General features: G+C 46.0%; 1 protein-coding gene across 12 annotated transcripts in view; it reads left to right on the top strand.

Annotated features, from left to right (window-relative positions):
• The window catches only part of LOC139351982 (inositol polyphosphate-4-phosphatase type I A-like), a 34,562-nt gene that overhangs the window by 1,819 nt on the left and 9,048 nt on the right, over window positions 1–23,695 (top strand). For 2 of the 12 annotated variants that reach the window (XM_070993958.1, XM_070993952.1), the window contains exons 1-24: window positions 12,019–12,252; window positions 12,816–12,860; window positions 13,088–13,206; window positions 13,330–13,446; window positions 13,794–13,873; window positions 14,515–14,626; window positions 15,199–15,289; window positions 15,709–15,856; window positions 15,979–16,109; window positions 16,221–16,325; window positions 16,428–16,536; window positions 16,827–16,844; window positions 17,532–17,718; window positions 17,800–18,015; window positions 18,110–18,251; window positions 18,620–18,766; window positions 19,395–19,427; window positions 19,913–20,085; window positions 20,973–21,096; window positions 21,208–21,275; window positions 21,428–21,627; window positions 21,759–21,856; window positions 22,225–22,337; window positions 22,537–22,691. In XM_070993958.1, the coding sequence (XP_070850059.1) occupies window positions 12,147–12,252; window positions 12,816–12,860; window positions 13,088–13,206; window positions 13,330–13,446; window positions 13,794–13,873; window positions 14,515–14,626; window positions 15,199–15,289; window positions 15,709–15,856; window positions 15,979–16,109; window positions 16,221–16,325; window positions 16,428–16,536; window positions 16,827–16,844; window positions 17,532–17,718; window positions 17,800–18,015; window positions 18,110–18,251; window positions 18,620–18,766; window positions 19,395–19,427; window positions 19,913–20,085; window positions 20,973–21,096; window positions 21,208–21,275; window positions 21,428–21,627; window positions 21,759–21,856; window positions 22,225–22,337; window positions 22,537–22,691 (2,837 nt within the window). In that variant the 5' untranslated portion in view covers window positions 12,019–12,146. Of the gene's footprint in view, window positions 1–6,766; window positions 6,858–12,015; window positions 12,253–12,815; window positions 12,861–13,087; window positions 13,207–13,329; window positions 13,447–13,793; window positions 13,874–14,514; window positions 14,627–15,198; window positions 15,290–15,708; window positions 15,857–15,978; window positions 16,110–16,220; window positions 16,326–16,427; window positions 16,537–16,826; window positions 16,845–17,531; window positions 17,719–17,799; window positions 18,016–18,109; window positions 18,252–18,619; window positions 18,767–19,394; window positions 19,428–19,912; window positions 20,086–20,972; window positions 21,097–21,207; window positions 21,276–21,427; window positions 21,628–21,758; window positions 21,857–22,224; window positions 22,338–22,536; window positions 22,692–23,695 lie in introns of those variants that run through there. The other 10 variants (XM_070993964.1, XM_070993956.1, XM_070993961.1 and 7 more) reach the window with 8 other exon arrangements.

The raw sequence follows: 23,695 nt of genomic DNA, 5'->3' as shown, positions 1-23,695 counted from the left end.
GCCGGCTTTTCATCACGATCACTCTTGATGCAGATTTGACGTGGGAGCTGGCGCTTTGAGAGACGCTGTGAATGTCTCAAAGGCCTTCTTCTCTTATATTATCACAGTGTCAGGGTTGGGAACCTTTTCCATATGTAATATTATTATATATTCCAGTTAACTGATTTGGTATCAGTTAGTCATTTAAGTGCTTTATTAAGCTAACTGGACTTCTGTTTGGACACAAGAAGAAGCTTGAAGATGTCAGCTTGGGCTTATTTCATAGTTTTCTGTCATTTTCTGAATATCCACAGGCTGATAGGTGATTACAAAATAGTCGTCAGCTGCAGCCTGAAGCGATAAATCAATCATCTAAATAGTTGCCCATCGATTCTCGGTCCAGCTCGTCAGCTCGCAGTTTCATCTGTGTGGCTTTCGCTTGATTGGACAGGTTTCAGATCGGAGGTGAAGTGTGTTTTTAGTCAGGTCTGCATTGATTGTGTGTGATTTGATTGGAAATTTCATGATTAGCGTCCTCTGTCTTCGTTGTGTGTGTGTGTGTGTGACTCATCACACTCTCCCACTCAGCTCCAGAGGCTCCAGAAGAAGCCTGTTGATTCATCCTCATCTGTGACTTCCTCTGTATCTGCCCGTCTCGCTCGCTCTCGACATATTTACAGTGAACACGTGTGTGTGTGTGTGTGTGTGTGTGTGTGTGTGTGTGTGTGTGTGTGTGTGTGTGTGTGTGTGTGTGTGTGTGTGTGTGTGTGTGTGTGTGGCAACATGCGTTACGGCTTCGCTGGCGCCTTATTGCCCGTGTGGTTTTAAAAGATGGAGGAAGCGAAGCGTACAGCTGACATAACGAGAAGATGCGGGTGGATAGACACTCAGCGGGCCAGTAATGAGTTGTGTCATCCTCTTCAGCAAAATGGATCACTTCATAACCAACCGGTCTCACCAGAAAGCATCAAACTGAACGCTTCTATGAAAATGCAGATATGGAGTTAGAAACACATCAAGAAGAGTCAGCAAACCAGAAAATGTTCAGATATGAGAGGGTGAAAAAAGGCAAATTAAAGGCCGATTCATTTTCAGTCAGTCGCTCGTTGCTCTCATTAAAAGCTTTAAATGAAAAAAGAGGAATTCAGGAGTTGAATCTTTGAAAATATAATGCAACGTGCCTTGAAAATAGAGCAGTTTTTATTGTTTAATATATATATGTTTTCTCCTTTATTTCAACATTAATTTCATTATTATGTTCATGCCAAAGTTCTTCGATTATTTGCCATCACGGTAAAAGATTAAAGGGAACAAAATGTGTTTTTTTTTCTCATTTATTTCTTCAGAAAACTTAAGAAGAAGTAGTAACATCCAATTAGGAGCAAACATTCTGTGTTTGAGTGTTTTTTTTCTCCTCTCTGCATCCAATTTGATGGCATCATGCTCAATTATTAACAGAAAGCACTCCCTCTCTCCACACTGTTACGTTGTTAAACATCTCCAGACATCTGTCTTTCCCCCTTTCTCCTCGTAAATCGTGAGCTTTTATGTAAACACACAGGCTTCATGCACTTTGACGCACAGCTCCTTTTTCTTCAGCGTCTCGTGCACACACACACGTCGTTGTACACATGTGATCAGTGTGAATGCTCTGACTAACAGTCCACAGGCACAGCGGCCAGCTGATGCCGGGCGCTCTCATTTCAACAGCGGGATCAAATATTGATGAGCAGTGGGGAAAATGGAGAGGCATCAAAAAGAAGAGTGGAACCTGTGTGTGTGTGTGTGTGTGTGTGTGTGTGTGTGTGTGTGTGTGTGTGTGTGTGTGTGTGTGTGTGTGTGTGTGTGTGTGTGTGTGTGTGTGTGTGTGTGTGTGTGTGTGTGTGTGTGTGCGTGTGTGTGTGCGTGCGCGCACCCTGCCAAAGATAGGACCGGACCACCACATGGAGCTTTGCAAAAAAACATGATTTGTCTCCCTGAGGTTTCTGTGTACGAGCCACGTCCACTGCAAAAAATGTCCGTCGAATGAGGCGTTTTTGTCCTGGAAATAAAATCTGACTTGTTTTGTTTCGGTGCAGTTTTAAAGCTGTGATCTGTAAAGTTTTTTTGATGAAAATATTGAGGATGTGGCTATTCATTTAACCAATACAATCATATGTTGTTCCTCTTTATGAAAAACTGTGAAATACAGGAAATAAATATCATGACACATTTGTTGCTTGTCTGCTGATTGTTTATTAGATAATTCTTGGTTTATGAGAGAGAAATGGGGCAAATTCTCACTTCACTCATTTACTCTTAGTTTATTCGGTACACCTCGCTAAAACTAATGCAACAGCAATAAGTACAACCTTCACAGAGATTATAGCGTTCAGTTTTTGTTGAAACTGTTGATGTTTATTCATCATGGTCATTTTGGAGGCGGTGGTGCTGTTGGAATGCATGATACTGACAGATGTTTCTATTATTTTGTCCTCCCCCTGCACTAAGCAACAGAAGCAGCGTCTCATCCACGAGGGATTCGTCCTGAGAGAGGCGATGCTGTTTTTGCTGCAGACCAGGCAGAGAAGGAGTTAATGTGCTTGAATGCTTGAGAGAGAGAGAGAGAGAGAGAGAGAGAGAGAGAGAGAGAGAGAGAGAGAGAGAGAGAGAGAGAGAGAGAGAGAGAGTAAAGGGTGAGGAAGAGAGAGGGAGAGATGGGAGGCGGGAGGAAGAGCAGCGGGCGAGCACTGACAGCAGCTGCAGTCTCTTTGCCTCGTGACGGCGTCTGCGGCGTGAGTTTGTTTACATCCATCGGCAGCAGGCGCAGCGGAGCAGACGTCCTCGGGTATGTGTGCTGCCGTCTGTTTCGCCAGCATTTTGACCGGCGCCACCCTGATTTGGACTGTTGTGTGTCTTGAGGATGACATCTGAGCCGCGTTTGGGCATTTGGGAGAAAATGCACAATCATGCTGTATGCTAATGGGTTATCTTGTAACCAATCACAGGAGTCCTTGCTGCGTTTCTGCTGCAAGTAATTGCAAAATGATGCTCGACTGAGCCGGCAGAGATGGATGGTTCTGCTAACAGTCACTGCTGGAGCATCATTTCATAAAGGTGCTTGCAGCATGTTTTACCACAGTGTCAGTGCTGTGTTCAGGCAGATGTGTTGTGCTTTTCACTTTTCTAAAACATGCAAAGGTAATGGGATGACTTCTGTATGCTGCTGTCAGTGTGTCCAACCAAGGGTGACCTCCAGAAATCTTTTCAGCAGAGCTGGTCAGGCAGCCTCGTGGTGTGATGGCTTTAGCTGAAAAATCCAGATTCTTCGCTGACCTAAAGCCCAGAGCGTTGTCTTCAAATTGCTTGTTCGGTCACATTGTTGAAGGAGAGCAGGAAATTATCACAATTTAGATGCTTGGATTCATGAATATTGGGCATTTTTTGCTTCATTTCAGCTCTTAAGGATAGTTTGTAGGAGGGATTTTGGAAGGGAAGTTATGGAGCCTTTGAAAGCTCTATTCAGGCTGGACAGAGGACTTAAAGATTGAACCTAACCTGCTTGCTAACAACTAAAGCGCACAACTCATTCATACTCACACAACATATTCAGAAAATCTAGAAAAATGTGCGAACAGTAAATTTAATTCGTGGATGAGGACTGAAAAGGTGAAACCGATGAAAGGAGCCGTCCTCGCTGTCAGCTTGAGCTGAAATTCTGGACTTCTGTGCTGGATGTTTACAGTGTGAAATGAAAGTGTAAACCAAAGCCTGGGACATTCAGGTGCACAAAAGAAGCTGCGTCACGCCGAGTGGACGTTTGCTCAGGTAGATGTGGGTGTGCAGGCTTCATCCACACACCAGTGAAGTTACACTGGGATAACAAGGTGGAGCAAGATATCAGAGCGTCTTTGGCAGCTCAGAGCATGTGTGTGCACTCGCCTTTTTGTAGTGACAACATCCTGCAGCCATGTGATGTTAAACATGATGTCCGTCCTGGCAAACGGCGTCTTTGCAGCACAGATGGCCGGAGGCTCAGACACCGGCCCCTCGTGCAAACCCGGACCAGAGACATGAAACAGAGCTGTGAAGAGTTCGGCTGCTTTCCCTCGTCTGAGGTTCAGTTTTGTCAACATATTTACAGCCCAGAATGTGACAGATGCACTTCTCTACATTTTATGTCTTCTAAAATTCCTGTTGTCCTCTCTTTGTCGACCATCTGCTGCAGCAGAAAAGCTATTTTAACAATCAGGGAGAAGCCTGTGGTGGTATCTGTAATGAGCCTGTGCGACTTCATGGAGGTGACTCACAGGTCGGCGTCACATTTTGTTTTGTTGTAGGTTTTTGTCTCCTCATCCTGATGATTCATTGGCTGATGCCCACATGTCCTCAGTCCAGATGAAGTCATGGTCACATGGGTCGGTTTGAGAGTGTTTTCTTCTTGTACAAGAACAAACAAATACTAGCCGCTCACGTAGCCTGCGGATTGAAACCCTGAAAGTCCATGACGTCTGTGGATGGCAGCGTCCACCCCTGGTCCAGACTGAAATATCTCATCAGCTATTGGATGGATTCATTCACGTCTTCCTCTGGATGAATCCGCCATTTAATTTCCACAAAACGAATGGCATTCCCATCAGCTGTACTTTGTGTTTAGAGCAAATTAGCACATTTTTGCATGCTAAATCTCAGCATGTTAGCATGCAAAGGGCCTAGAGTTAGCATTTACTCAAAGCACAGTGCAGCCACGTGGAGCTGCTAGCATGGCTGCAGACAACAGAAGAAATGAGTATTCAGTGGGATGCTGAGCAGTTTTGTCTTACTTGTCTGACAGCAGAAGGAATTTAGATTATGTTCTGTCTGATCCAGCATGACTGTCCACCTTCAACGGACAGTCATCCTTTAGTTTCGTGTCAGCAAGTCTTCATTGATTACTTCCTTCACGCTGTGGGAACTGGCGCTTGCAGTTTTTCCTCTGAACCAGACTGGTCGCCCGTCGTGACCAGCCCACTTCTGCTTTCACCGCGTCTCTTCAAACGCTTCAGACTCACAGGGGTTTTTTAAGTCTCTCTTGTCATGTTTGACCTCAAGAGACACCCGCCTTTGTCAACCCCACAGCGAGTTACATAGCTGCATTCGATGTGGTTCGAGTGGCAGGAAGTCACTCAGCTGTTCGGTCAACATCAGTCTCTCTCTGTCACAAACCCACCAAGTAATTTGACTTTTTTAACGATGTATCCATCCATGAGATAATTATGCTGCTAATATCAAGGTGGTGTCTGATTAGACTGAATCATCTCATAAACAGCATGATTTTTATTGCAAACCAGTGAGTTTATCTCAGTTGTATGGCTCAATTCAACCAAGAGTGAAAGTGGTTTCCACCTGCATGAGGTGGCTACTGGGGAGTCAGTGGTGTGTGTGTGTGTGCGTGCGTGCGTGCGTGCGTGCGTGCGTGCGTGCGTGCGTGCGTGCGTGCGTGCGTGCGTGCGTGCGTGCGTGTGCGTGTGTGGTTTTAGACTCCGAGGATGTTCTGTGTGGTCGTCACTTCTTTAAAAGACTGTTGGACAGGTAAGACCTGATGTTGGGTCAAATCAGGTGATGCTGTGTGATTCTCACTTATACACCAGCTCTCGATAATAATAGTTAATGCGCGTCGAGATGTGTGTCGCTCAAAGCAGACAAAGGGCACAGTTATTTAAAGGCCATGTCAGCGCAGCCAGGTGTTAATGCAGCACAGACGAAAGCAGACTGAAGGTTACTCGCCGACTTTTTTTTTTTTTTTTTGAGACTTCCTGAAACAACAGAAGGAAGTGATGCTGCTCGGGCAAGAAGCAGTTTCACTTACACTGTATGGAGCTTGTACTCTGCTTGTGTACCATCCTCCGCCTGCCGTCAACGGTTTGTTCATCTTTTGCATTTCTGAATCCAAAAATTCAGTCACAATATTGATAAAATATTGATTTATTGCTCAGCTCTAATGTGTACTTAGAGCCATGTTCCAGAAAGGGAGATTCCAGGAAGTAGCTCAGTTTACAGCGAATATAAATGATGTATAAACTATCATCCCGTCTTGAAATTTGTTTGAGGGTTTTCTTGCTAGATTGGAAATATTTACATTATGAATATTCTCTCGATCCTGAGCGAGGTCGTGTGAGGCTTCAGTGTTTGTTCAGCAGTGTAATTCAGAAAGGAACTGGTTGAGAAATAGCTGGTGGTGAGAGTGACATGGCAAAGAGTGAGACTGTGTGTGTGTGTGTGTGTGTGTGTGTGTGTGTGTGTGTGTGTGTGTGTGTGTGTGTGTGTGTGTGTGTGTGTGTGGAAGGGTGTGGGTGATGCTCATTTTCATGTGAAAAGGGCTACAGCTGCTCCGTCCGTCTAAAGAAATTATTCATGCTTTATTCTGATGCCGATCCCACAGGGCCCACACACACATACACACACACACACACACACACACACACACACACACACACACACACAGAGGCAGGGAACACCTCTATTATTAGCTCAATCGAACAACATGGGGGCAAATCTGTTTTTGACAGAACTGCTCTGACTGACTTTTTCGTTATTTCTTATTTTTCTGGTGCAGACAGTGAGCACGAATGGCCTCTCAGTGAGTACTGACTGGACTCATGTTCATATATTTGCCAAAAAAAGTGTCTCTGATATGAAAAGATGTCCTATTGTGGTCTTCCAGAGATAAAGTGATGCGGACAAACTAACAAAAACGAGCCTGGACTGACATTTTGTGTAGAATCTGCAGACTTTCATATGTAAAACCCGCCGTTTCGTGTCTTTTCAGATCGTGAACTTCTGCTGCCCTCTCTGGAAGATCCTCCTCACTGAACCAGGATCAGCTCATTTCCTCTTCTCCTCCATCCCGTCAATATACTGTGAGTGGATGTAAAACGGTGGATTAATCCGCCAATCAAAGCTATTTTTGACGGCCTTTTTGCTCATTGAAGGCTCCATCAGCCCGGCAGTGAGACCCAACAGAAAGGACGGAGAGGTCAGACGGCTGCTGTGCAGTCTCATCACGTTTCCCATGTCGGTGAGCTCAGCAGAGGCACTGACTGTGTTTGTATGAACAGTCAAGGGCTTTGTATGAGTACACTGTCCCAGTAACGGCTTCTGTGTGCAGACCCTTTAGCTATTAATCCTTCAGTATCCCATTTCAATGTTACCTGGACTTCATATTTATGTAAGAAATGACTGAATTTGAGCCATGATCTCTATAAGCAGTGCTGGATCTCTGTCAGACTACACGTTTCTGATGATCGGGCTGTGTAATAGAAGCTCGCTTCTTCATACAGGGTCTTAAATCTTTTACAAACCTGTGCTTCTTGCTCCTGAACTTCGCGCTGTTGAAACGAAGGAAAGTTAAAACAGGAATAAGTTGGTTTTCGCTGGCTTTGAAGTCGTTTGCAGTAGTTTTTAATCTTGTCTTCTGGGAGCCGTGCAGCCTTTCGATTCAATTAATCGAACAAATTTCATTTTTTCCAACAAAAACTGCTGCATATCTTTGGATTTTGGACCATTCGTGAGACAAAACTAGACATTTTAAAGATATCATTTGACTAGAGTGGATGTTTTTCACTGTTTCGTGATGTTCAATAGACCAAACAATTGATCCAATAATCAAGAGATCCATCGTCACGCCCTCTCGCAGCTCATCTAAGTGATGAGTTGGTATTGTTACGCTGGGAGCCTGCAGACTGCTGGACCTCAGCGGCATGTGGGTGAAAGCAAATGTTTCAATGTTTAACATCACGCCGTTCAACAAATGAAGTATTTAGAAGCGACTGGGCTTTTTTAAATATCAAGTATGTGCTTTAAATTGCCCATTTTTCAGCTTTAGTCAGCAGCCATCTGCTGCGTCCTCGCTTGATGAATGAACTTATGGGATGTTGTGTTTATTTTGCTTCGGACTCATCCTTCTGCTGTTGGATGTTGTGTGAAAAGCGTCAAGGAACAACCAAATTTAGAAGAACGTGTTGTCCCGCCTGAGACGAGATATGACCCGACACATGCACACACACACACACACACACACACACACACACACACACACACACACACACACACGCATGCATTCGCGCAGAAAAATGTGTGGTGTGATGCCTCGTCTTGGTGTGCGAAAGGCCTCCTGGCAAAGAGGAAGCTGTAAAATGAGGTTTCGCCATGTATGGTCATCTGGACTCTCACTCGCACGCACTCTGTCTCTCTTTCTCTCAGCCCGTCTTGAAACTGAGACACAAGCTTCAAACACACTCACATACATTTATGCATAACATAAATAGGAGCAGAGAAGATCAACGCCACCTGTGAAGCACATATTCAAGAGTTTAAAACCTTAAACCAGGCGGTAACTTCCTCTCGTCTCCTTCAGAAACCAGGATGGCCACAAGGTACTGAAAGTTGAAAGTGATTTTTGTTGGATTTCGGAATAAAGCTCGCTTAAAAACTCCCCTTAATTGCTTTTCTTAATGGATCTTTACACTGATAATAAGCCAAAATCCACTTTGTGAAGCCTGGATTGGGGTTTTATGTGTCAGGAGCTGTGGCCCGGATTTACCGTGGCCCATACAGAGTGTGTGTGTGCCCCATTTCATGTGACACAAGCCTACACTGACACACCAGGCTAAATGTGGAGCTCCCTTATAAGGCAGCTTTTCCCCCATCGGTGAAGTTTCTGTGCAGCCAAGGATTCACAGAGGATGCATCTGATTATTCTTGAGCACCACTGGACTATTTTGGCAAGATAGTGAGTTCCCAAATGTGCCAAATGAATTGCTTTGATGTGTTGTTGTCTGGAATTTGCACTGGATATGAGGCATCAGGATGCTTGGCGAATTGAAACTGCGGGAGAGAAGTATTGTGATTTCTGAGGACGGACAAAACTCAAAAAAAAAAGACCAGTGACTTAAAATAAAGTTGATGTCAGTGAAACAAAGCAGGCGGTTTGGAAGTAGGATGATGTGGAGAAACCAATTTTTGATAAGGAAAGTTGGAAGCTCGCCGTAATCCCTCTCGGACTGTAGTGCTTTTTTGGCTTCGAGAGTGGAAAATATGACTCCGGTTGGCTGACGGGCTGGAAATTTCCTTCCAGGTTTGGGAACAAAAACCAGAGAGGCGCCCAGTCTGATCTTTACTTCAGTATGTTCATATTTGCTGATATGCACAGCGGCAAATCTACTGTTTGCATTGTGTGTTGCTGCAGGTGTGCTAAGTGTTTTGCACCTTGCAAAGGAAAATTAGTGCATTTTTCCACATCGGCCTGATGACATGGTTTCCCACAGGGGTCACACACATGTTGGAAACAAGACCAGAAGTCTGCAGCCGTGCTGAACAGTTGCATGGTTGTCCTCTGCCTGACACACTGGTCCTTTATCTGGCTGAGGGCTAACTAAGGACCTCTGGCCTTGGCTGCAGCTTTAACTGTGCTGTGTATTGATAAACCCGCGGTGCTGTCCGTGGTGCTGAACTCACAAACATTTTTGTAATCGTACCTTTTTCTTCATGGTTCTGTAATATTAAATAAACCACATACTATCAATCCTCCACACCACACTGTGGCCTACATACTCTATAGAGTGGTGTCACCTTCATGATCAAAGGAGCGGGAGCACCGTGCAAACCAGCAGTGTGAGAGACGTGCGAAAACCCTGCCTGAATATTTACTTTAATGCACAGTCACAAAAAGAGGATTGTAGTCGGGAGAGAAGGTCATGCACGCAGTTACAATGTCCTCTGGGAGGAATACATGGGTGTGTGTGTTGGTGCTGTGGGGGCAAGTAGATGCACCTACTGGGCCACCCACACATAAGGCCATAATGCAGCCAATGTACTGAAAATATTGCGCTATGCTGCATGCAATAGACTTATTTTAGCTTTAAGACCTCCTCTAATTCCCTGGGTCTCTATAGTTTAATTGACTGAACTGCTGTGTACTCAACATGGGAGATAAAGTGCTTTCAAAGGACAATAACTGTGAGCTTGAACCTGTGACATTTAGCTGGAAGAGCGTCTTCTCTGCTGACTGCATGCGTTGGCCTTAAGGAGAACTTACTGCTGATGTATCAGCATGAGAGGAAGCAGAGCCACGGTGACTGAGAGCTGCAGTGTTTGATCTGGACTGTGTGTTGCTATGTGTGTGTGTGTTTGTGTTGTCCGCACATCCTGTGATTCATGCATCTGCGTTGTTGTTGAGATCAGTCTATAAAAAGGCAAAAGAGGTTAAAACCAAAGTTAATTCGTTCCAACTGCACGGATGAATAAATGAATATGCAGCATGCGAGCGAATAGGAACGGCAGCGTCACATCTGATCATGGTAAAATGTTTCACTGCAGTGCTGTCTGTCTTTATCACTGTAACCTGAGCGCTTGATGTTTGTCTCTTCAGTGCACGTTCGGGCTCGAGAGCCTGGAGGAGATCAGAACTCCATGCTGTAAATCAGGTTCAGGGAGAGGTTTTAGATGTTAACTGTGTGACAGCGTGCTGTTGACCTCCCTTTAACCCCTTTAACTTCAGCTCAGCCGTGTCTGTTCCTCTTTCAGCACTCAAACCTTAAGCCCTTTTTTTCCAGCCACAGCTCTTCTCTGTTTACCTGCTGGTGTCTCTGCTCATCAGCGCGACACTCAAGCAAAAAGCAAACTGAGGCCACTTCCGTGGAACTGCAGAAGAGCCCGGGTCGGCTTGTCTTTGCCTCTAACCCCGCTGTTTAATCCTCCTCCATGCAAGGAGGACTTCAGGTTGGGCTCCACATGTTTGCTGTGAAAGATGTAGGGCACGTGTATCCGAGCTGACCAAAGTGGGCCGTTTCAGGCAGTGCGAGTGGACCACATAACTATTAACCCAGAACCACAATTAAAATGAGATCACTCCGTGGGCCTATTTGTAAAAGACGCATCATTTAGAGTCCGGTTTTTAGCGGAGCTCAGTCTGGAGAAAAGTCCGCGTCACCCTCGTCAGGAAAAGACTGAATATACGTTCCGTTTTGCTCCATCTGTGTTTTGTGGAACTAGACCGCGGTCCTCTCCACGTGAGCCAGCGACTGTCCCTTGCGTTTGCTGCTTTGCTGCAAATAGGCTAATTGCTCTTTAACAAAATGGGACAGAGGGAACGAAAGCAGGAGAGACATCCACAGGATGAAATCCTCAGGGAAACACATCCCAGAGGAGAGAAAAGTGGGAGGAAATGGAGCAAAAGGAATGATAGATTTGAGGGGGACAAGAGGAGGAAGAAGTACATGAAATGTGGAGGACTGAAGGAAATGCCTACAGTCTCTTAGCAACATATGATGGTACTTTCTCTTCCAGCGAGCAGAAAATGCAAATGTGTGTGAAGTGAAGTGGGTTGAAACACACAGATGCAAATAAACACACAGCTGAAGCAAGCAGCAGAGGTCTTCTCCATCCACGCACACACACACACACACACACACACACACACACACACACACACACACACACACACACCGGACTGTATGTTCCTACAGATGTAGCACGATGTGCGCAAAACACACGAGCTGATGTTGGGAGCATTCAGGGATGCAGGCGGCTGGCAGATGATGCTCGGTCGCATGCTAGCAGACACGTGCTCTGTCTTTCCAGTCTATAAATACAGTATGTCACTAGATATGCTGTATGTTTCCCCCGCTGCTCCTCCAGCCATCTTGACTTCTTTAATTGCTGGATTCGTCCACACAGTTGCAGCAGGAATGAACATTGGAAAGCTGTTGGCCAGATGTTGTGGTTGGAGGTTTTTAACCTCTTTAACCCTGATCACGTCGCTCCGTCACACGTATTAAATGTATGTACAGTGATGCTTAAGTGGAACATGAGCACAGAAATACAAAATAAGATATCGAATCAGGAACGGAACATATGCTGTCGACTGTGTAGGTGGCAAATGTGAATATAGATTGGATGGTTTGACCTTGGAAGTTGCAGCTGATACTTTCTCTCCTGCCTCCTTTGTGTCAGTTTTGCACCCGCTCTCATGATGAGCATGATCACTCTGACTAGCCTTATCATCTTCTCTCCATTCAGAGGTGAAGCGCTTTGCCGGAGCCGCCGTGGATCCTCGCAGACAGAGGGGCTCATCACATGGGAGTGTGTGACTGCGTGCGTGAGGGTGTGTGTTCAGGCCTCCGGCCGTCGCCCGCTCTTCCCGGACAGGCATGGCGGGAGGCAGAGAGCGCGGCTCCCGCATACAGAGGCCGTGGTCGGTGTACCGGGCCAACACATTCGAGCTGTCCAACGAGATGATTGGCTTGGCTCTCGCAGGTGAGGGGACGCTGATCTGCTGCCAGTTAACCTCAAGCAAGTTTACTTTAAGTATTGTGTCGCTGTGACGGTGTTGATGTATTTATTGGGAGATCTTGTCAAGGAAGTAAAAAAGGCCTGAAATAAAAACACAGTTTCGATTTAATTCAATATTTAACACATGCTGAAGATGCCTGGTGTAAACACAGCCTGCCATTAATGTTAGCCACTTGCAGCAGCTCTAAAACTAGAAGTGCTCGCTGACACACTCTCTGCTGGCAGTGTGTTAAACCTGTGTGGGAGCCAATAGCCTCTTCAGCCACAGTTGCCCTGAAGCAGACCATAATGAGGCCTGAGGGCTTCTCGTCATCTGTCAGCGTTTCACACTGAGAAGCAGCAGAAAGCTGCAGTATGGAAGAATTTTTGCTTAAAATGTTCCAAAATGAGCTAAACTAAACCAGCAGCCACTAGCTGCACAGCTAACTGAGCTAACTGAGCTCATGGGAAGTGGAAGTTACTCATGGTTGTGCTGCAGTTGTTTTCTTATGACCTCATGTTTTTTGGAACTTGTTGCTTGTTTCCAGGAAACAGTCAGGACCCAGATGAGCCTGTGCTTGAGTTCAGTGTGGGTGAGTAACGCTGGCATTCAGAACAGTCCATCCAGAGCAACTCCAGTGATTCATTAATGCATCAGTTCATCTTTAATTGTCTTTCGGAAGAATCAACTTTGAACAGTTTGCCGTTGTAAAAGGGAAAAATAATCCACACACACGTCATAAACATGGCTGTGAATTCAGATATGAGAGGATCAGATGGCTTTCAGATGCCTCTTGGCTCATGTGTGTTTGTCATCCAGCCTGCACAGACCTGCTGACTCCTGCTTTGGATCGAAAACCCAACAGCTTTGTAGCAGTAAGCTGCACGACACCACCACAGGCCTTCTGGACCAAACACGCCCAGACTGAAGTCATAGAGGTCAGACTCTTCAGGCTCTCCAATCCTCTGGTCCAGTCCGCAGACTTTAACACAAGTCCTCTGAAGCTTGAATGAAACTGCTCATGTCATGAAGCAATGCTGATTCGCTGCCTCCGTCCACAGGGCACCAGTAACCCCATCTTCCTCAGCAGCATCGCCTTCTTCCAGGAGTCCAACATCAACCAGCAGACGCAGGTGAAACTGGCCGTCTACGACGTCAAGGACCGCTCGCAGGGCACGGTACGATGCAGGGCGCCGACGTCCCAGGCAGCTCTTTAACCCTCTGAACCCTGAGCAGCAGTTGTCGTCACATGACTGTTGGTCACATGACGAGTCATTCACGGCCTCCTGGTCTCATTGAGGAGCGCAGAATTTAATTTCACACCATCCGTCAGTGCAAATGGTTCATTTCTGGCAGCTCTCTCTCTAGACAGAAGCATGCATTGCAAATGATCTGTTCAAGGACCGTTGGAAATTTGAAAATCCAACAATTATTTCTGATTTTACAGTTTCGCTGATAGATTTTATTATTTTGTGTATTTCTGTCTGTGTTATGAAATAACACGTGGTTCATGTTGTCTCTTCAGATGTATATGTTGGGCTCAGCACTTTTTCCTGTGAAGGAGTTGTTGCAAGAGAGGAGCCACAAGCTACAGCTGGAGCTGAGGTAACACACACACACACACACACTCTTCTAGCTTCTTCCTGCTGTATTTAAAAAAGTGAAGCATTTTTAAATATTGATGCATGTTTTTTAGTTATTCTGACATGCTGCTTAATAACACTCTCTTGGTCGATCATTCTGTTCTTTGTCAGTTAGAAACTTTTACAACTGTGATCCCCAAAATTTAACCTGAGACCATTAAAGTGTCAGCCGCAGGTGCTAAAGATCCAAACAATGTGCAGTATACGTGTGCAGAAAAGCAGGAGATCTATTTATACAGTACACACACAGGAAATGCTCAACATGACAGCCCGTTCTGCCTTCCTTCCTTTCCTTTAAATATGTTTCCTGTGAGAGAAACCACTTTGTTTGCAACAGTAATTTGATGTAAAACACGGTTTGTGGTTGTAGTGACAGCCGGTGCATTTTCAGTGTGCAATATATCTGACAGCTGTAAAACAAGCACTCAGAAATGACATCAGATCCCCTTTCATGGGAATAAAATGTTGTCAGCTGATTAATCAGTTAATTATATATGAAGCTTAAGCACTTTTTTTTACGTTTTTCTCCTTCATATCAGCGTAATATCTTTGCTTTCTTAGCAGATAATAGAAATCATTCATTCCTTTTGTTTCAACGGGCAGATCAGCAGAGAACCAGCGGGTGGGGAACGTCACCATAGCTGCCTGGCAGATGGAGGAGAGAGCGGATCAGAGGCTGTCGGTCGGCCGCCTGCCAGACAGCATCAACGGGCGGGTAAGAGGCGCCAGGAGGGACCAGGTCCTCTGGAACATTAGGTTTAAGATCTGATTTCCTGTGCGCAGATAGGTAGTTTATAAGCCATGTTTCCGTCAGTGTGTTTTAATGCAGGTATTTAATTTCAAGCGGACTCAGCCTTAAAGTTCCATAAAGACTTGCTTTGGATACTTGCTAAGGGAGGTTAGGATCCAGTTATGGCCACTGGCTCCATATGCGTTGCTTTGATAGGACAGTCAAACAGAATAATGGATTATTTTATTATTATTTTTAGGGAGTGAGTCAGATTTCCAGCAGAGGGTTGGCCATCATCTCCTCACTGATGTGAAAGATAAATGTGTTTTTTGTTTGTCTGTGTCTATGTATAGCGCCATATGATTCAGCAAAACTGCTTCATGCCATAATAAACATGTCACACAGCCTCGCAGGGCAGTAAAATGCTTCGTCGATTCGTCTTTGTGTGGGAGCGCTGTCAGTGCGCTGCAGATAAGGGAGGCTTTAAAGAGTGGACAGGCAGTTGTGGGCGGCTGTTAGCTCGCTGTGTAACATCTGTGCATGTGTGTGTCCTGCAGACGATGCTGCCAGTCGACGAGAGCCTCACCGAGTCGATGGCGGTCCGAATCAAGTACGCCTCGCTATGCAAAGACACCCTGCTGCGTTCAGGTGCGACAGCTCAGACACCTTCACTAAGTTACTTTCGGAGTTTCTGAGCCCTTGAGCATCCATTTGGCTGCGAGAATAGGCCAATGATGTGACATCCCCTGAAAATCCAACACAAAAAATGCCTGGCTCCATGTTTACAGTCCATCAGACCATGAATGGTATCATGACGTAGAAATACTGTATATTGATCGTCAGCCGGTAAGTGGGAGGGATCAGTTTACCTGAGAGATTGATGACTGAGCCAAAAATAACACAGATGTGAAGTGTTTGAGAGGTTACAGTAACGATTTTTAACATGTGATTTATAGACGCGGTGTCCTTCTGTCTTTCTCCTCATTGAACTGTGTTGTTTTACTTCTTACGACAAGATCAGATCAGCCTGATTTCAGCTATGGGCTGAATTTTCTGTGTGGCTTCAGTGTTCGGAGGCACGATGTCCAGGATGTACCGCTTCCCCACCACTGATGGGAACCATCTACGGGTGTTGGAGCAAATGGCGGAGAGCGTCCTGTCGCTAAACATTCCCCGACAGTTTGTCAAGCTGCTGCTGGAGGAGGACGCGGCCAGGTATAAACACGCAGTTCTCAAATGTTCTTATGTCATGACTTTAGCAGCGTCTGAGCTTTATTTATTCCTCTTTTCAATGCCTAATCCCTGTTTTTCCTTACCAACCATTTGTCTGCCCCCAGGGTGTGTGAGCTGGAGGAGCTGGGCGAGTTATCGCCCTGCTGGGAGAATCTGCGGCGACAGATTGTCTCTCAGTACCAGACCATAATCCTCACATACCAGGAAACGCTGTCAGACCTCAACGACTACAGAGGTCAGTGCCCGCAGAGGTTCCTCAGTGACCGTCGCACACAGCTGCAGTAAAAGCGGTTCTGTTTGTCACATGCAGTTATCCCCCCCTCGCTTTCTGCCCACGCCACGTCAGGTCCATCGTTCAAAGCCAGCAACCTGAAGGCAGAGAGGAAGCTTGAGTTCATGCCAACCAACCTACACGTTCAGAGGATGAGGGTGCAGGACGAGCTGGGCTTCGGTGAGACACAGGAGCCTCCATAAGAACACGCATCAAACCCCCGGACGCTCCCACCTTTCAGCTCATGGCTCAAATTGTTCTCTGGTTCTCTCGTCTCTGCAGAGCACACGTACGACGTGATCACAATCGGAGCTCCGGCAGCTCACTGCCAAGGTTTTAAAAACAGCGGTTTGAGGAAACTCATCCAGAAGTTTGAGGAGGCAAAGAAACAGTAAGTTGGGAAAAAAACAGGAAAATAAAAGAGAATCATTCGCATGTTTTTTTTTCCCCTCGATCGCAGTCCTGTTGCTTTATCCATTATTTGACTTATGTCGTTTCAAATAGTCGGAACAGATTTGATCGATGTGAAATGATTTTGTGTGAAAGATTTGATTTGGCTTCGCTTGAAATCGTTTTTACGTAAAGAAAAATGAACCTGTTGTTCTTTCAACTATTGCATTGATTCCGCAGTTCAGTTCTGTGGCTGCGTCTTAATTTTGTTTGTGTTACTTTTTTGATCAGCGTTTATGAGGAGGGATGGTGAGTTGTTGCACTGCTTTGCTTGTTTTCATTTGTTCGTGCACTGTTTGCCTCTCACTGCCTTGCACCACCACAAAAACATCCTTTCACTGTCCACGAGTTGTCAGTAATGTTTCAGGATTTTCAAGCGTTGTGGATGAACCCGTCAGCTAATGACAACACATGATGCATTTGGTTTGTCCAGTGTTGTGTTTGAATGTAATTAAAACGTACGTTGTCCTCAATGAAACAGGCTTTTTGTGTGAAACCCAGGTTTTTTATAACACAGAGTTTGTTGAAATACCGTTCATTTTGTAGATTCAGTCATCGCTGAAACACAACCAGAAAACAAGCTGACATTAAAGCGTTGACAAGAATTTATTCGCTTCAGTTTCATCAAGATCGATCTGAATTTCAAAGTGAACGGTGTCACCCTCAGATCTGTTTATTGAAGTCAGCTCGTGTTGTCTTTGTGTTCACGTGTAGCATTTTCCTAAGTCGCTAATTAGGACTGTTGTTAAGAGCGGGCATGTGCATGCAAATGATGTGTTATTAACAAAATAGACCAGTAAGAATTTTGGATTAGACCTTAAATTGAGGCTCCAAGACTCGACAGCCAACGTTTGACATGTTGAGGATTTAAGAGTGTCATCAGCATGCGCTCACGTGCAGACACGCCGCTCAAACCGCCGTGTCCGCTCTCTGCAGCAGCGCCCTGTCCAGCTCGCAGTCCATCGTCTACATACCCCAGGACATCGTCCGAGCCAAAGAGATCATCGCCCACATCAACACGCTGAAGACTCAGGTCAGCTACTACGCCGAGAGGCTTTCCCGAGCCGCCAAGGACCGGTCCGCCAGCGGGCTGGAGAGGACACTTGCTATTCTGGCTGATAAGGTAATTCGCTTTAATGCATGTATTATTCAAAAAGACTTCCTGCTCGTCATATCCGTCACAATGAACTCCTCTCCCTCTCAGACTCGCCAGTTGGTGACGGTGTGCGACTGTAAGCTGCTGGCTTCAGCCATTCAGGCCCTGAACGCAGCACGGCCCGAGTACATCGCCTCCAAAGCGTCTCCCTCCGCTGACTCGGAGCAGGTCGTCCTCCGCAACGACCAGGACACGCTGCTGGCCAAGTGGAGCGGTCGGAACAGCCGATCCTCGCTGCACGTCGACTGGCACGAAGAGGAGTGGGTACGTTCATTACCTGAGTGCCAAATAAATAATTGTAGAGCCAGATTGTGGCGCACCCCCTCTTCTCACCCTTCAGTGTCTTGTGTCCTATCAGGAGAAGGTGTGGCTGAATGTGGATAAGTCTCTGGAGTGCATCATCCAGCGTGTCGACAAGCTGCTTCAGAAGGAGAGGAGACCCAGCGACAGCAGTCAGGACAGTACCCACGTCGACCTGCAGGGGGCCGCCATGAAGAAAGGTAACGCGCATACGTTACAGCGACTTTTCTGTGTCTGTTTTTGGATTTTTACTGCAGAAATGTGAGAAGTTATTCACGTTTTCCTTATTTTGGCTGCCTTTTGTTTCACCTCTGTTTAATCTGTCATGTTAAACACAGAAAGTTTTTATGTGTCACTCAGAGTTGTTATTCACAGCACGTGGCCACATTCTCCAACATGCATACGAACAGACATATATCTTGCACTTTCTAATTTGTTTGAGTTATTTTTGCTCTTTTTGTTGACCCCCTTCACACTAAAAAAGTAAATGAAGTTGGTCTGGAGTAATTAATTCAAAGGAACACATCGAAACCTTTGAATTAACACTGCTGTGTGTGGCTGTGAAAAGGTGATGACAAATGGCGAGCTTTCTGGATCAACCCAGGAAGTGTCTCACAGGATTCTCCATCATTACCATCATCATCACCTCCACCACCACCATCATCATCACCACCACCGTCCTCTGCACGCTCTCCCAGCCCTGAACAAGAATCCTGTAGGTTTATTTATTTTCCTACTTTGGTTTTTGCTTCTTCTGTAATCACTCCTGCTTCCAGGTCAGTTTTCGTTTCACTCAGCTCGGGATGGAGAGCGATGGAGGTCGCCATGTCCCTTTTGTGTTAACTCTTTGAATCATCTATGCCTGCTGTGGGAAGAACTGTCTGATGTGAAGCATTGTTTTGTGTGCAGTCTTTCTTGTTGTCTTTTTGTGCAGCCGCAAGCAGAAACCGCTCTTTTTACTCTGCAGCTTTGGCGGTGTACGTGCCGCTGTCGCTGCTTCCTGGCTGAACGCAGCCAGTCCTTCAACCGGCGGTCGTATCTATTTTGTTGCTCACTTGAACCAAACCAGGGTCGCATGTCTGTCCAGATTTGTACTTTAAATATGGTGCACACGACAAAGGCGGCAGTGTCTTCAAAGCACACGCTGCATTTCAAGTTCTAATCCCATTTGTTAGTGCAGGTTAGCTCGTAAAACCAGTTAGCTTTGTGTTGCACAGCAGCGGCAGGTGTTTGGACAGACCTCTGACCCTGGTTTGGAGTGTTTTCTATGTGTGTCTCTGCTGCCCTGTGTGGCTTACAGCGCCCGCTAATCATGCATGTTGCACCTCCATCCCCTCTTCCAGATGGAAGCCCCAGTGCCGAGGAGGCGTACCCAGGTAAGAGCTGCTGTCCCACCCATGCTTCTCTGCCTCTGTCCCCAACTGTCCCAGACTCTGGTTCACAGTCAGTATTTGATTACAGATGAAGCTTTTATCAGATATGTTTTGCTGTCAGTTATTTAAGAAAGAGAAAATTAAATCAACACACATAATTCACATAATGCAAACAATGCATTCACCCTCCAGATTCACACCACAGCTCAATTAATTGTGGGTGACCACCAGCTGAATTATGTCATATCTGCATTTCCAGCACATGGTCTTTTGCTCTCCCTGTTGTCTCTCGGTCCCATCTGTGTTCTGTCTTAAATGATCAGATTTAACTCCTTAATTCTCTGAATATGGCATTATTCATGCTAAATATCACATGAACTGAGCTAGTGTTGTGTGTGGATGAGTGGTGCAGAGGAGGAGTTCTAGCCTCTGTAATGCATCCGTCAGTCTACAGCTGCACTGTGTGTGTGTGTATGTGTGTCTTCCAGGCGAGTGGAGCGAGGCGCTGTACCCTCTCCTCACCACGCTCACAGAGTGCGTCGCCATGATGAGCGACACGGCCAAAAAGTCCATGGTCTTCCTGCTGATGCAAGACAGCGCCCCGACGATAGCCATGGACCTGACGCTGCAGTACCGCCGCGACGTCGTCTTCTGCCAGACGGTCTGACCCACACGCATCAGCATTTACATACCCGCCTTTTAGCGAATGCGCTCATCCCAGAATGAATCACAGCGAGGGAATCGGATCATAAATCTGTAAAAATTACAAAACCGGAGGGGGCAAAGGTTCAGGGGCTCTCCAGTGTTTACATGACTGTTAAACAGAGGGAGCGAGCAAAGACAGCAGGATGAAAAAATAGAGCGAGACAGAAAGAGAAGGGATTTCTTCACTCCTACTCTCCTGTGTTGTCGGCACAAACCTGAGAGACGTTTCAGGTCGGAGTTAAAAAGAGGCTGTGGCCCAGAGGTATCGAGGTAGTGGAGTCTTGTTATTTTTACAGCCTCTTGGTTTCGCGGTTTTGGCTCGGTTACAGAAACAGTTATATTCACTCGGCAGGTTCACTGGAGAGGGTTCAGATGTGGGATCTCCGCAGCCTCGGTTGTGCAGCAGCAGTGAATCTGGTCACGAGTTTGATCAATCCAAGTTAAACGTTGAAGTCTGGGTCAGGCAACGTGTACACAAAGGAGTGCGAGCGCCCAAATTAGTAAAACATCAGTCAGTTGAGAGAAAATTAAGCATAATCAGAATCGTTGCTCATTAACTTCAAGCATAAATGTCAAATATTCTCTAAATCCAGCTTGTCAGATGTGTGGATTTGCTGATTTTAGTGCACAGTAATTTTCTGCCAGTTCAGTGATGCATTAACTGTCCTTTAGCCGTAACTGATGTGATCCTTGAATCAGCTGTAACTGATGCTGAGACACACAGACAGCTGCACAGGAACTGATGTTAATGCTCGTGTGTGTGTGTGTGTGTGTGTGTGTGTGTGTGTGTGTGTGTGTGTGTGTGTGTGTGTGTGTGTGTGTGTGTGTGTGTGTGTGTTGCAGCTCACCGCTCTCATCTGCGGCTTCATTATCAAACTGAGGAACTGTCTCCGTGACAACGGATTCCTCCGACAGCTCTACACCATTGGCCTGCTGGCTCAGTTTGAGTCACTGCTCAGCACCTACGGTACAAACACTCAGAGGCACGTTGCGTTCACGGTCAGACCCCGAACAGCTCCAGATTATCACGATCACCATGTGTGTGTGTGTGTGTGTGTGTGTGTGTGTGTGTTTCCAGGAGAGGAGTTGGCCATGTTGGAGGACATGAGCGTCGGCATCATGGATCTTCGCAATGTCACCTTCAAGGTAGGAACTTTGAGCGATGATGAGTTTCTTGTCATTTTTGATTCTGCTTTATCTTGAATGTGAAAGCTGAATGTGTTGCAGCAAAGTTTCATCAGGAATTATTCCAAATGAAAAGATTATTAAAGAGAAAACACACTTCCCGTCTCTTTAAGGTGACCCAGGCCACCGGCAGCTCTGCTCCCGACATGTTGCCGATCATCACGGGGAACCGCGACGGCTTCAACGTCCGCATCCCGCTGCCGGGAACCATGTTCGACGCGTTGCCGCGCGAGATCCAGAGCGGCATGCTGCTGAGGGTCCAGCCGGTGCACTTCAACGTCGGCATCAACGAGCAGCAGACGCTGGCTGAGAAGTGAGTGAGTAGGAGAAGAAAAGAGGGCTGAAGTTTTGTGATCTGGATACAAACACTCAGTTTCAGGACGGATGAATTCAGGCTGGTCTGCAGTTTGATATCAGACAAACGTGTTTCTCTGTGCTCTCCAGGTTTGGAGACACGTCCCTGCAGGAGGTCATTAACTTGGAGAGTCTCTCCAGGCTGAATTCATACTACGAGCAGTTCAAAGAAGTCCTGCCTGAGGACTGTAAGTACGAAAGGGTCCCAGAGCTCAGCAGGGAACTTTTCAGCCAAAATTTACATTAAATATCTTCAGCGGTAGAAATGAACTCAGGTATTGTGTCTGAGTATCATTTTGAGGTACTTTACTTGAGTATTTCATGCTTTTTTTTCTCTTTCTGCTCCACATTTCAGAGGGAAATATTGTACTGTTTAGGTTGAACATAAAAAACATGATGTGTTCAAAGTTAAGCTTGTGTCTCCCAACACTTTTAGCTTGTGACCTTTACAAAAGAATGAAAGTAGAGGATCTGAATCTTTCCTTCAATGTAATCCATCCATTTCCCCTCTTCCTCTATTCCCCCCCCCTCGCCTACTTTTCCCACCCCCCCTCAGGCCTCCCCAGGTCTCGTTCTCAGACGTGTCTTCCTGAGCTGCTGAGGTTTCTGGGGCAGAACGTCCACGCCAGGAAAAACAAGAACGTGGACATCCTTTGGCAGGCAGCAGAGGTGAACCTTCTGCTTTGTTATGAATACGAGATAGAATTTAAAACGTTTTGTGTGACAACAGCAGCAAAACATCAGCTAAAGAGCATATTAACCTATAAGGGTGTGCGGCGTATCAAGAATCATCAATGAAGTTGGATATTGAGCAGATGAAACAATATGTTAAGGTGAACCGACTGACCGTTCCTTCGCTCCGTCTCAGATCTGTCGCCGGCTGAACGGGGTTCGTTTCACCAGCTGCAAAAGCGCCAAAGACCGCACGGCCATGTCGGTGACCCTGGAGCAGTGCCTGATCCTGCAGCACGAGCACGGCATGGCGCCGCAGGTCTTCACGCAGGCCCTCGACTGTATGCGCAGGTAGGATGCCCCTCACGTTGCCTGAAATAAGAAAAAAATCACACCTGGGCAAAAACAGAACACCTGCCAGGGTTCCTTAACGGTTATTTGGCTTCTAGCTAAACCCACTGCAGTATCTGCTTGTATCGTTTGAACTTGATCGAAATCCTTAAAAGCAGTGAAGGTCAGAGGGAAACTGTAGGATGTTTTGCCCACGTGTGATTTGAAAACTCTGCCTGCGTCCTCTGTGAAAAGGAACAGTAGATCTGAAGGTTCGTCTCTTTGGAAATTCACTCGGTTGCTTCCTCCACCAGACTCCAGTCAAAAACGTTCAAATTTTGTTGATAAGCATTGGAGTCTCCAACGTGACCACGATCTGGAGGAGAGAGATACTGAGCTGATATGTGCGCTCGTTGGTCTGTCTGTCTTCTTGTCTTTAAGTCTGTCCTGTCCGTCCACCCAACACTGTCCTGTCTTGTCTTTCCTCTCTGGACAGCTTGCGAATGCTGTTTCAGAGTCTGAGTTGCAAACAGCGATGGAGTATTTCACTTAATTTGTATAATGGGACCACTTTTCCTTCGTCCCTCCTTTGTTTCCTTTGATTCATTTACAAATGACGTCTGACCTCGCCTGCGACAACAACACAAAGGCAGATTTCTCGCCTCTTTAGATACCGAGCCGTTTTGAGTTCACTTCAGTATTTATTGTTTTTTTTTTTTGCATGGGAAATTTGACTTGCAGCATGGCAAGAAAAAACATGCACACAAAATCACACGTCCGTCTGTCAAACAGGAAAGAAATATCAGTGAGAAAGAGAAAGTTTTTGTTTGGTTTTTATTCATCAAAATGACATTTCTCATATGCTGCAACTAAGGAAAGAAAGCTGAATGCCAAGCATGTGAAAGCAACACATTTTCCAGATGCATGTCATTTAAAGTGCTTTCCAGGACATCCACGACAAACAAACTCCAAAAAAACGCCGGGATGCTGTGAATAAAACAGAATGGGATGACTTGCTAATCCTT

Source organism: Chaetodon trifascialis, chromosome 24 (assembly GCF_039877785.1).
Source record: "Chaetodon trifascialis isolate fChaTrf1 chromosome 24, fChaTrf1.hap1, whole genome shotgun sequence".
NCBI lineage: Eukaryota > Metazoa > Chordata > Actinopteri > Chaetodontiformes > Chaetodontidae > Chaetodon > Chaetodon trifascialis.
Note: the sequence above shows the minus strand (reverse complement) of the source record. Positions and strands in the feature narration are given on the sequence as shown.